Genomic DNA, 13,878 nt, shown 5'->3' on the forward strand with positions numbered 1-13,878 from the left:
AATACTGACTTACAGATGCCTGACTGGTAGCTCAGGGTTTTGTGGTTGCATGTTTTCTTTTGTTTGATTTTTTTAAGATCATGAGCTTTGAAGACTACTGAGGGAGGAACCTACCTGAAAATACACAAATGTTAGAAAGGATACTGTACTTTGCATTAATGTAATTTGAAATTTAGTTTCCATACTGTTTGAACATAAAATGTGATATCCCTTGGTTTCCAGAATAATTGTGCCACTGATTTAACTACTTTATGGAACTAGTTGCCATAATCTACAATTCAAATGCAAAATTGACAGTTTCTCATTTTTAAGGTTGATTATTGCGCTACTATCAATGCCTTCTGTTAATTACAGTAACAAACACATCGTGTAGATCTGACTTTGAAACACAAAATCAGCTTAATTTGATATAATGCAGATTTGCTAGAGTTGATAAGTTTTTCTTTCCTGTATGACACAGAGTGGCTTGCTTGCTTTGTTGTTCAACCCTTGTATGGAAAATCAAAGCAGAGCTTATTTGGCAGCAGAACTGCACTCAGGTGCAAAGAGTTCATGTTTCTGTTGGACAGCTGTGAACTCTGAGGCCATTCCTGTAGCTGATCTGGTACTGCAGAATTGTAGCTATTCTTTCCTAAAAGTTGTAGATTATCCCCATGGCGTTCAGGGAGGGAACATGACGAAAGCTGTCCCTCTTGCCATTCTGGGTGCATCCCAGCACACCACCAGACAGTACAGATGAGGTACTTGGGTAACCTGGTGACAAGCCCTGCTCAGAAGAGATGAAGTCAGATCAGCGAGACTGTGGAGGAGTGCACAGAGGAGTGGAAACACTGTCAGAGAAGCAGCCAAGGCTACATGCATGGGGTATTTTGGAGGTGCACACACACTTATTCCTCCCATGCTGTGAGCCAGATAGAGGTGAGTGCAATGTGAACCAAGAGGTGTGAGACCAAGCTGCTGCCCTCATCAAAGCCTATCAGTTCAGGCTCCGTAGTGTCCCGTCCAGGTCTACACAGCGTCCAGTTTGCATCTGGGTCTCATTCAGCCAGCTGTATAGAGAGAGCATATGCATATTTGCTTATGAAAGGCTGTATAAACATACCCTGGGAAGAGCTTGGCTTGCTAATCTGATGGCACACAAAGGCTGGAAGGAGAAAGAGATGTGTAAAGTTAAGGACAAGGTTGTCGCAAGAGCAAGGATGTATAAATTAGTCTCAAGTATATTTAAACTGGAAATTTAAAGGGATTTTTTAGCCATCACAGCAACATGTTCTTGTGCAGTCTTTCAATAAGCAGAAACAAGTGCAAAATAAGAACTACTTTTGGGATAGGAGTTGTTAATTTTAGAATGGAAATTAGATGGCAGGCTTGTTGTAGCACACTGATATAGACGAAGCTTTCAGATGAACTGAAATTTAGAGCTGTCTCCTCCTCCAAGATAAAACTCATTGCACAGTGGAGCATAGAAATAAATTTATTCATGTGCATGCCTTAGTTCTCTTTTACCTGTATGTCTTCTGCTTTTATTCAGTTTTCAGTTTGTTCTGTCAAATTAATTTTAAATTATAGGGATTTGCATTAAAAAAACCCTGGATCTGGTACTGGTCAACCAAAATTCCTGCTGGATTCTGTGAGTTTTATTGGAGGAAGACATGAGGAGACAAAGCTCTTTGGAGGGAGAGAAAAAGTTCCCATATCACTGTAGGCTTTAAATGTATTTCAGATATGCATCTGTAAGCACAGACCAATTCTTATGAATAACACTGTGCAGAGCCACAGCTTGAAGTGACTAGGATCTAGAGCTAAATGCTAGAGAGTTCTTTATTCAAAATGGATTAATTGAGCATAACTTAAGGTAAATGAAGGATATTTTCTGTAACAAATCAAGTGCTAGTAAATGCCAGATAGCTGGCTTGTCCAGTTCTATTTTTGTTGTATATGGAAGGTCATATGATATAGTTAATTGTTGTTTCAGAAAACAACAATTCAGCTGTAAAATAGTATTTCATTTTTGTCACCTCTAAGTAGATGATTTCAGACAAAGAAGAATATGAAAGAAACAACTGGAGAATCCAGTTGTGTGTCCAGGTGCTCACTTTAGTGTTTCCTCGGGAATGCACTTGTTTCATTTTGCCAGCATTACTAGCAAGGCATCTGTGCAGGTGAAGTCAATATGGAAAGGTGCACCTCCTCTGACTCCAGCAAGGGACACTTGGGCTCGTTCCAGATTTGGGGCCTTTTAAAATATGTAAAGAAGAGCTGATGGGCACTAGGTCACTCTGCTGCTACTGACCCTCGCCACAGTGGATGAGGGGTGGTGGCACTGCAGTGCACATGCACTGAGTGCTTGTCCTGGTGCTGGGATGTGGGGCTGTGGCCAAGAGAAGGTGTGGTGCTCAGCAGAGGCTTCATGGCTCTGCTCTTTTCTAAGGGCACCTGCTCTGTCAGGTGCTCTGTTGCCACTCTGCCCCATATGACAAAGAGATAATTTCCATTTTTACGGCTTTTCATCTGACGTTCTTCAAATGTATAGCTGTTTTCTTTATGAAAAAGGCAAAAAAATCCCCTGAACAATCGATCATACATATTGGCTAATGCAACAAGCAGGTTCCCTTATCAAGTACTTTGGTGAATAAGCTGCAAAAACTGGAAAACTAGGAACTGAGCCTGCTATAATTCAGTCTTTTCTTCCAATCAAGAAAGCTGGTCCCTTCTTTCAGTCCTTTTGTAGTAGAGCTCTCTTTCAGTGACATTACTGACAGCTGCACTTTGACACAAAAGCATTGGAACTTCTGCTGAGCTGATGTCTTGCGGTCCTCTCAGGATGCTGCTGTCCTTTTCCTGATTTTTCTTTTCATTCTGAGGTAGATTAGGGAGAGGGCTATGGACCACTAGGAATGGCCCAGGAGGAGCCATGGTAGTGTCATCTCAAATCAGGTCAGGTCTTCTCTCAAGCTTGTTCCCAGAACGCTGCCTGGAGGATGGAGAGCAGTGGGATTTCACCTCCCAGGCATCTGCTTCTGGTGCATCCCAAGGATGCCTGGCTGAAACAAGGCACTTCTGGAGCTCAAATTTCCAGCTATGAACCTCTGCACTCCAACTCGCCAAAACAAAGTGTTACTGGGTGTTGGGTTTCACTGGGGTGTTGCAGCACAGGGTGTAGCATTCAATAGCATGAGTTAATAGGGCCTGAAAAAGCTGTGTGTTAGCAAGCACACACAGAGGAGCACACTGCTTCTCTGGTAAACACAGAAAAGATCGACAGAAGAAATCATAAAGGTGGCACAGGCACTTTTAGTGTAATTTGTGTAGCGTCATGGGTTTTATGAGTATTTTCAAAGAGAAGCAGAATATAGCTTTTCTGCAGAACATAGCATTAAGATCATAGCTATAAAATTGAATTCTGCAGAGAAGGAATGATAATTCAGAAAAAAAAGCCCCAAGGAAATGCAAAAAGTAGTGCTTCTGTTTTGATTCAGTAATTCTGTTTGTTTGATTTAACTTTTGAACTAATCATGTTACGAACATGCCATGTGGCAACACTTTAGTAATGCTGGGGTACTTTGAGTCTCAACTTCAGAGCACGTCGAGTTCTTTAAAGCAATCTCTTTTTTTCTTCTGTTTTAAGTTAAGACAGAAACAAAAAAGAAAATGTATTTTGGTGCTTTCGCATTTTTGCGCTCCTTCAGTTTGAAAAGCTATTTGTGTCTGTTTTGAACAATAAATAAAGATAAATGAAAAGGGACTAGCGAACATTTAGGGAGTTCTGAATGCCTGTTGAGGTCAGTGGGAAACTTTCTGCTGACTTGAGCAAGCAGGTTATTCATGGAGAACAGTCTAACAAATCATCAGTGTGAACAATGTGACAAGACTTGGATTTTGCTTTCAAGCTTTCCAGTAAAATGTGGATAGGCATTTCTTGTACGAGTGCAGAATAACAGTCCTTGTGCATCACAAGTGCAGGGTGAGATGGAGAACTGAATGTACTTTCATGAAGTATCTACACATACATAAACATAGGGAAAGATCATGCAGCTTGGGCTACTGAGGCCCCCCTGTATGCTTTGGTTGTGGAGTGCATACAATGGCAAACATACTCTTCTGAAAGTTCTGCTTTTAAATGGTGTGTATGGACAGGTGCCTGACAATGTCTGAAAGTTAGAATACAGATTAAATACAAACAAAAACCTACCCTTGCATTTTACTGCTGAAACTCACGTGGCTGTTTACAGTGCTCGGCTGCAGCCTAATATGCCCCACAGCTATAGCAGCGTGTCATGGTGGTTGGAAGTTGCAGCCTTAGTCAAATAGCTCCCATTTATTTTGTCAATAAGTCCGTGACACAGGACCATTTGTATGATTTGTTGCCTGATGAAGCAATTGTTTACATTTGAATAGAAGTCCAAATTGCTTTTTTTTTAACATATGAGTGACTGCTTTATTGGTTCATTAATCCCAAGTTGTAGCAGTCTCTCATTTATATTTGTAATAACCCCCAAACCATTACAGTTCATATTTGGCAATGCTCACAAGCTTTTAAGTCAGTAGTCTGCGTGTTGAGCAGTCCCTCCATTTAGTGTTGTCTCCTTGCAATGAGCATCTAGGAGACACTCATGTTTGTACATGTTTCCTTTCCCCCTTAGACCCTTGCGTGTATTCAGATAAACCCCCTGTGGTGGGTTGACCTTGGCTGGACACCAGCTGCCCACCCAGCCGCTCTGTCACTCCCCTTCTCAGCCAGACAGGGGAGAGAGTAAGGTGGAGAAAACAGCTCATGGGTTGGGATAAGGTGGTTTATTTAAAGCAAAAGCAAAGTGGAAGCTTGTGCGTGCAAAACGGGAAGTGAAAGATAACATAGTTTATTCTCTAATTCCCATGAGCAGCGATGGTTGGCCGCTCCTGAGAAGCAGGGCTTCAGCACATGTAATGTTTCCTTAGCAGGCAGCCATTGGAGAGAATGAATGCCTGCCTTCCTGCTCCTTGCCTTAGCTTATATCTGAACCGACATCACATGGTCTGGAATATCCCTTTGGTCAGTGTGGGTCAGCTGACCTACTTTGGTCCCCTCCCAGGATCTTGCCCTCGACTGAGGAAGGAATGTTACAGTGCTGATGCTTTGCTCAGCAGTAGCCAAAACACTGGTGTGTTATCAACACCCTTCTAGCTACCAATGCAAAGCACAGCGCTGTGAGGGCTACTATGAGAAATGAACTCCAGCTCAGCCAGACCCAATACACCCCCTCTTTGGTGCTGCAGCATTGAGTGCAAAATGTCTTTATGGAGGAGACACACAGAGGGAGTTTTGTCTGTCTGTCTTCATCTCCCTTCCACCTATATATTTTGGGTAGGGTGCATTGCTGTGAGAGAAGAACTTTGTGGGCTATTAGTTTGTCTTACAGGCATGAAGGCAAGAGCAGCCCTGACTGTTGCTGCTGTGGCAAAAACTCATTCAGTGTTTCTCTCCAAAGCTTGCTGTGCTCCAAGTTTGTCATCACAGCGTGAAGGGCACCCAAACTCCTTGTCCCTTCCTCACGGTTTGTTCTGGATTAGTGTGTGCATGCATATGGACATACATACCTGTGTGTATGTTTGTGTGGGGAAATGGGTGGGAATGTTTTTCCAGTGTTTGTGTTGCCCATACTGGAACACTGTCCATCTGTACCACCCATCTCTGCTCTCATTTTGAATGTTACTGGGAAGAAAAAGAAAATCTGGCATTGCCAGGTTTTGCAGGGTTATGATTAAGCTTGAGATGATCGGTGCTCTTTCAAAAGCCTGAATCTCTAATTAGTGTAATGTGCTGGAATTGATTCTCTTCCCACTCTCCTGTCTTTGGTAGAGTCACAGTTTTTGTTTATAGTGTCCCTTTAAAGTGGGAAGAACTCAAGGACTGCAGGTGTGCAGAAGCTCTGGTTACTGAAGGTCTCTCTGTAGGGGTCTCCAATAGGTGAGATGCCTCTGAACCTGTGTTTCTGTATAGAGAATCTTAAACACACAAACCCTCTGGAATAAAAGTGGTCCTTTAGTCTTTCAACCTATTTATTAATTTATTTTAAAAAGAAAAAAAAAAAAAGAAAAAAAGCAACCTGAGTTTTAGAGACCTGGATAGTATTTTTGAATGCTTTGGGGATGACGATAGGGGAAATGCACAGTTAACATGAACCTCTCTTCAATGAGTGACAGGAACATCCAGGCCCTTGCTTGCAGCTCTCCCTGGCCCTGCAGTGGCCTCTTCCAGCAAGTGCCCTCTCCTCCTCCAGCGCCCATATCCTGTTGGGTAGGTTCCAGGGACAGGACAGCAGTGCTCCCTGGAGTGAGGGCAGCCTCCTCCAGATAAGCCCATTCTTCAGGGCAGCTTTATTTTAATGTGGCTTAAGGCACTGAATGGGCAGGTGAAGGTCATGTGATCTCGATCTTCTGTGGTTTTGCAGCCTTTTCCTGCACTTGTGCCCTGCCAGCAGGCACAATCTGTCTCACAATTGCCTAGGAACACGTGATGGTTGAGGAAAACATGCCCCTCGTATTGATACAAACTCCTATTCTGTTTTCATAGTTTACTTTTAACACAGTGCCTTTGGCTGCATGTCAGCATTTTTTTGGTGGTTAGAGCTGGTTATCTTATCAGAAAGTTTTCCTGTTGGGATGTACTCATGTTGTTCACACTATTTTCCTTCTAATGTACATGAGCTGGCTTCAAGTTGGGTTGGTTTGGTATTTTTCCTGATCCATGTACAGATTGCTATAAATTGTTTTCGCGATATATTAATAAACCTGCTGGGAAATGAGATAGATGCCTGGATTAGGTGATTTACATATTGGCATTAAGTAATGCAGAAAAGTCAGAACCTGTAAATCTGAATGTGCTGACACACATATTCATAATCCAAACATATTGTTCATAGCCGAGAATTGTTTGTCAATTTGGGTTCTTTTTGTTTTCTCTCTCTTTTTTTTTTTTTCACTTGGGTTGCCTGGGGACTTTTATGCCTTCTGCTATTGAGTTACCTGGAACAGTGACATAGCCCTGGCTCTCCTCCAAGCTGATGGAGAAGGAAACATGGTCAGTGCAGCTCAGTGCCCTTCCACGTAGGGCCAGGCATTTAGGGACCTGTGACCAGATCGAGCTAGAGGCTCCCAGGCAACAGGGTGGATGGTGCCCAGGGGCAGTGGTGACAGCTGAAAGTGAACTCTTGCCACACCTTCAGCAAAATAGGAATGGAAGTTTCCCACATGGGAATGAACTGCTGCTACTAACGGGAGACAATGTTTGGGTTTTGAGAAACCCATGTGTCAGAGTGGATGAGGACTTTGCCCTTAGATCTGGCCCTTCAAATCAATAATGTAGGGCAATTAATCAACACAATGTTTTTGAAGCACAACACAACTGATCAGTAATCAGACAGACATTTTGTCCCCAGCCGTTCTGTTTTTTCTTTTTGCTCTGAAGAGGCTGAGTTACCAAGGTTTTACCAGCTATGTGGGTATGGGATTCACTGTATGAAAACAATCCTGTCTTGAACTTGGTTTATTATATACTTGAAGTAGTTTTCTCACTGAAGATGTTGCTTAAAACCTCAGAGAACTGATAGTTGCCTTCTGCTTACTTCAGGGCACTAGTAGTCAGATAGCTTTTGAAGTATTTGCTCCTTCTGTAGGTAATATTGTAGGGCTGTTTATCTTCCTTTGCAGGGTAAATTCTTGGGTGGAATCATTGGATGGAAAAATAGACAATAGCACCAGTAATGAAGTAATAGATATATAATAGATAGAGGTGAAGCATAATGTGACTCATAAAAAGCCTAGTAGAGAAAGCAGCATTCTTTGTGAAGATACTTTGTGAATTTAGCAATGGCTGGAATCCTGTTTGCTTATTTGTGATTAAATAATTTGCAGTGAACAGTTTTAGAGTGTTGCTGTTTAGCAGACCTTGAGGTGTTTCGCTCAGTTTTCGTGTTGATGCCTTGAGATTTGAGAGAGAAAGAAAGATAATGTTTAAAAATAAGTATTGTCCAAAAATAACCTGACAGATCTTTAGCAAAATGAAGTTGGTCGTCATACACATGAGGTCACTGGAGTGACTACAAGTCTTCCATTCCTTTTCATGGGAGCATCTGTCATGCACAACAGTTCAGTAATTCTTGTGTCTGTCACAAAGAAGGTGCCCGCTACAATACATGAATTAACCTGCTACTGCAACTTTGCTGTACAGAGGGAAGTTGAAAGTGGTTGACAGTTCTGTGCTCCAGAGGGACAGAAACAAAAGGGTCATGAATTCTGCTTAGGCATGGACACAGACCTGGATCTGAATTTCTAAGGAAGTACCCTTACGTGAATATGATATCCCTTTTATAGAGTGTCATTGGGATAAACTGAAATGTTACAGAAGGGGGAGGAGGAATATTCAGCATACACAAAACTAAGATAAAGCCTTTGACACACTAATATATGTCAGTTGCTGCTATTGCAGGTTTCAGAGAGTGAGGTACAAACAGAAGAATGATGAAAAGCAGATAAAATTATATTTAACTGCCATGCATAAAAATTCACCCTAATGTATTATTATTTTCTTCTCATTCATAGCATGGCCGGACCCCCCTGCATCTTGCTGCCCACAAGGGTCATCTCCATGTTGTCCAGATTTTGTTGAAGGCAGGTTGTGACCTGGATATTCAGGATGATGTAAGTAGATAAAACTTTCTTGCTTGCAGTGGAGGGGCAAAGATGATTTGCAAGTAACAGTGGACCTTCACTTCTTTGAAGTAGGATTAAATGAAAGCAAAATCTGTCTATTTTCTAATTCAGAGATGTAACCTCCAGTTTGGATATGCAAAACTGCATGGGAGACAATGTAAAATATGGTGGTTTTCAATGAATAATTTGGTCCTCTTGCTCAAGCTGCAGAGCTTTATAAGAGCTCTGGCTGTGCCAGGTGGGTGTGAATAGCAGTGAGAGTCATCGTCTGCTGCTTTTTGTAGAAATGCACTAGGAGCTCATTGTGCTCTGTGGGAATGCACTGAAGGATGTCAGGTAGGGACCACAACCAGTTGTGATGTTGGTCTGAAGTGGGAGATGCTTTTTGTGTAGGCACATCCCTCAGCATCTAAGGTATTGAGCAGCTGCCCAGAGCACTGTGCAGCACTGCAGGGAGATCGTCCTGTTGGCAGCCACACGTGATGTGGGGGTGGTCGCATCTGTGAAAGTGTTGTGTGGTGAAGCACCAGCACAATGAAACAAACTTTCAGCAAATTTTTTTTCATTCAGTAAAACAGGTAAGTTACTGAAATTCCTCAGGTTTCTGTAAGGGTAGTTCTAATCTTGGAACAGCCTTTGAGGCACATGGTAACATGAGGTAACATGGATTTAGTTATCTCACTCTGATGAAAAATGTGAAATAGCAGTCAAATAAACATGATTTCTGCAGATTTAATTGCTAACTTCTGATGGCACGCTGGAAGAACTTTGAGGAAGGGTTGCTTTTTTTCCCGCTGTAAAGGTGGAGAGTCTTCAAAGGACCTAAAGGTCCAAAGATGGTTAGTAGAGGCATCTGTATGACTATTAGAAGGACACTGGAAATTTCTAGGTGCCTTTTGAAAATCCCTGTAGGCATTCGTTTGCATCTAGAGAATTAAATATCTATAGAAATTAGAAAGCTGGTTTCTTCCTCTGCATGAGTAGCTGATTCCCTGTGACACATGAGCAGCTTGTCTGACGAGCTTAGGACTGTGTTACTGATGTGGCCAGCCTTTCACAGGGAAACTTGTTTTTCTAGGAAGAAAATTTGCTTCCTGCACTCTTTATTCTTTCACTGTGCCCATCTGTGAAATGGAACATATTTGCAAGTGGAGTGGAAGTATCAGTTTATTCAGATGTATCTTGGGTATGTTTTTTGACTTCTCCCAGCGAAAATGATTCATCAGGTATTTAAGACAAAATTGCAGGTACTTTACAAGTACAGTCAGTTTTCCTGAGAAAAGCAAGTTGCTGCTTTAAGAAAGCAACAGCTTCCACTGATTTGGTCAAATTGGATTTCTGTGGAAACCGGTTTTTGAGTAAGTTTGGTTTATTATTTTTAATCCTCTAGGAATAAAATCTAGGCTGTTTATATATAAACTTGATAGCTGTAATGGAAAAACAGTAAATCAATGTTTACCATCATTTCAGTTCAGTAAAGAGTCTTGTAGTTGTAGAAATATGCAGCTTGTAGAAGACCTATTTCACTTGTCTTGCAAACTTCTCAGGGACTTTGCTCACAACAATTGGATACTGCTTCTAAATGTGGTGATTAATATGAAAGAATAAATGCATGCTGGATTCATAGATTCTGTTTCGTTTAAATGTATTTTGATTTTTAGCTTTGTATTTAGTACAAAGTAATTTGGTTGGGATTGAGGAGAGCCTTGGGACTTGCTGAGTCTCAGACGGTATGTTTGGATTTGTATTGTAGGAGATGGAAGTCTAAAACTCCAAATGAAGATTTTTGCTTGTGATAGGTATTAACTAAAATATTTCTGCTTTCCTTTTACATAGGTCTTCAAAGAAAGTTCTCTATTTATGGTTTCTCTTGTGTAATTCATTTTTACAGTTTACGCCTCACAGAATATGTTCATAGTCTCTTTTAGTTGCCCTCTATTGATTGTGCCTTCTGCCGCTTTTACTGTGTGGTTATGTGGCAGTGAAGGCATCTTAGTTTCAAGTGCTGATTAACATCTGTCCATTTCACTGCTGTTTTTCAGGAATACAGATTTAGGTTCAGATGTGAAAATGCTTGTGAGAGTGGGGATTATAATATTTGTTTAAAAAGTAAATTACTTTGTTGATTTTGGTCTGTGTCATTGTGATAACACACAAGAATCCAAAAAGATGATCTACATTTTATTTTTCTAAATAACGAGAAACCTAAAGATTTTATTTTGAACAAATTCAAGACCAACTTTTAATTTGCCGCCTGATAAGCAGAAACTTAAAAGTTGCTAAATGTTGTGGAGAGATTAAAATGCTCCCTTCATGTTCTACAGATACATTCTTTAAACATGGTTAAGAGCCATAAGAATTAGTTGAAGAATGACCTCCAGTGGCCTGGAGTGGGATTATTATGAATTTCAGCCGGTGGAGTCCAGCTCTGTAGAATACGCCACCCCGGGAGCTAACTCTTTTCTTCTCCCTGCCAATACTGAAAACTCTTACTGGGATCCCAATGCCATCTCTGAGTGGTCAATGAGTATCCATACAGCACACACCTCAGAAATAGTCAAGGAGAAGGTTGTTCCGGTGAAGGAAATCAAGGATGAAAAAAATAAGAGAAACCAGAAGAGAAAGGCTAGGAAGGAACCTAGAAGATCAGAGAGAGAGAAGGAGGTTAGAACTCTTGTGCATCCCCCCTGCCTTGAGCCTGACACCTCGCACAGTGCATGCTGCGAAACCCTGGCCGGGCGATCTGGCATGGCTGAGCTCTGCGGCGCTGCATGGCTGCATGGCCGGCTTGGTGCTGGGTGCTCTGCATCAGCTTTCCCTGCCCTCTATGCACTCTCTGAAGATCTAACTGGGAAAACAATGTCATTTAAAACAAAGGCCAGAGGCCCCGAAACTTCCCTTCTGGAAGCTCCAATTTAAGAAGCAGAAAATTAGTTTCAAACAATGGAGCAATAGCCCAGGGTTCATAATCATTTCTAGCTGAATGAAAATATGCAAAGTGGCTTATTCCTGTGCTTCCATTTCATTTAGACAGTAATTTGTTTCATTCATGATTATTTTTCATGCCTTGATCACTTCTGCTGATCATGCATCATCATTTATTGTTCAGGGTGGAGTTGTTTTCCCTGTGTATCATGACAACTGTCTCTCTTCAGCAAAGGAGGAGGAAGGCAGCACAGACACACTGAGAAACATGAGGGCATATTCAGTTGCCTTTGTGAGGGTTGCTTCAGGTTATCCACATATGCTTGTATGGTCTGCAAATATTCAACACTTTAAAATATTTTGATATTTCTACTGTGAATTCAGTGGCTTGATTTTATAGTAAATGACTTTGCAAGTGCCATCCAGCACTTTGTATCAGGGATTGAAGCCATGAGTTTTTGCTGGTATTTTTTGGTTGGCCAGAGCTGTGGATGCCCCATCCCTAGAAGTGTTCCAAGCTAGGCTGGGTGGGGCTTTGAGCAACCTGGTCTAGTGGAAGGTGTCCCTGCCCATGGTGGAGAGGTTGGTCTAGATGATCTTTAAGGTCCCTTCCAATCCAAACCATTCTGTGATTTTGGTGCAATTCTCTAGTAGCAAGACACTCTGTTGATTTCTGCAAACATAGAAGGACAGTGAGAAGGTAAAGTGTGGCACTGGAGAAGGGCTTTAAGGGAGATTGTACAACTGATGGATGCTCTGGAGAATTGGAGAATAGGAGCGTGCAGGAGAACAAATTATGGTGGTTATAGGTTGTTTTTTTTTAAATCAGAGAAAGGAAAAATTAACAGGTATTATAAACTAGCGTAAACCAAATCTCACTCATTTTGGGTAGTAGAGTCTATAATAGAGACTCCAGTAACACAGAAGAGCTGTTCAGAAGTCTGTCTGAAACTGTTTTGTAAGTTGCTTGTATTGTTTCATTTCCCTTGGGGTGAACTTCACATGTAAAATAGATGCCTGTCCAGTTTCCAGGTGCCTGGTCCCAGTGGTTGCATCCACCTTTTTAAGGTAGTCAGGGAGGTAGTTACAAAAACCAGGACAGTGAGCAAATGCCACCAGCCCAGCCTAGCCAACACACAAGTGCTAAAGGAAGGGTAATGCTGAAGTCCGTGGAGAGGTCAAGATTTAAGTATCTGCCTTTTGTCAGAACTCCCAGCCTGCAACCCTCTCCTGACACAGGTGCTTAAGCTCTCTATAAAGAACATGGTTTCACCGTTTGGAAATTTACCTTCTGCTGTGTAACAGCCCTCTTACAGGTAGAGCTCTCAGATGTGCAGTCCTGCATCCTCTGCATCAGGAGATGCAGATTTCTATCCCAGTCTCCCAATGTCTTCCTCTTTCTATTCCAATGAATACCAAGATTTTTCTTAGAAGTGGAGCACTTTCAACATTGCAGTGCTGTCACAGCAAGACAAACTGTGCAAGTAACCTCTGGGCCAGTGGCCACTTTCTTCACTGGCATCATTTCGAAGGGTGATGGGCATACCTGCAACATGCATGGTGCTTCTTCCAGCAAGCACATGAGGAGAGCACTTGTAGGGTGAGAGAGAGGAGGAGAGATGTCTGCATTAGGGGCTGCAGCAGGGCAAGGGTGTGCAGTGCCACCATGACAGCAGTGCCCTGTGGCAGTGTTGCACACTGAGACGTCCAGGGCATTGGAGTGGAATGAGTTTGAGTTGCCTTCAGGGCTAGGCAGAGTCTGAGTAAGGGGGTTTAAGATTCACTAGTGTAGACCCTAGTGCCTTACTTCTATCTAGCCTCACTTAAGTCTTTTTGGCTTTGGGCCCACATCTGCATTTAAGCAGACTGTTTTCTGTCAAGGTCATGTTTGTGTGACACAGCGCTGGAGTTATCCCTCTTCATTGCTACCGATCTGCAGTCTGTTCTGAAGGCATAAATCTCTTGCAAATAGGATCATAAATTGTGCCCAGTATAATAGTCTGGACAGTTAATACACATTTACCGCTGTAATTGCTCTCTGAGCCTCTGGAAGAGCCCCCTAATGCCTTGCTAAAAGCAGAAATCCGATGAGTGCTTTCAGAGACAGTTATTTTAGCAATTAATAAAAGATGCACAAGTCAGTGATTACACTGTCTGAAAATTCATGCTGTGAAAAAAAATGTATCTGTTTTCTCTGACTCCATAAAAGGCAAGGTAGGGATTTGCTCCACTGCTGATGGGAAGGCAAGACAGGTTAGAGTG

At 42.0% G+C, this 13,878-nt stretch overlaps 1 protein-coding gene across 8 annotated transcripts in view; it reads left to right on the forward strand.

Moving 5' to 3' along the window:
• Nucleotides 1-13,878, forward strand: part of ANKRD6 (ankyrin repeat domain 6) — a 103,491-nt gene that overhangs the window by 67,317 nt on the left and 22,296 nt on the right. For 5 of the 8 annotated variants that reach the window (XM_017824483.1, XM_017824465.1, XM_017824473.1 and 2 more), the window contains one exon: nucleotides 8,581-8,679. In XM_017824483.1, coding sequence (XP_017679972.1) covers nucleotides 8,581-8,679 — 99 coding nt within the window. Of the gene's footprint in view, nucleotides 1-8,580; nucleotides 8,680-11,015; nucleotides 11,356-13,878 lie in introns of all 8 variants that reach the window. The other 3 variants (XM_017824445.1, XM_017824455.1, XM_017824502.1) reach the window with 1 other exon arrangement.

This window comes from Lepidothrix coronata, unplaced genomic scaffold, assembly GCF_001604755.1.
Source record: "Lepidothrix coronata isolate B3197 unplaced genomic scaffold, Lepidothrix_coronata-1.0 Scaffold4, whole genome shotgun sequence".
Classification (NCBI taxonomy): Eukaryota; Metazoa; Chordata; class Aves; order Passeriformes; family Pipridae; genus Lepidothrix; species Lepidothrix coronata.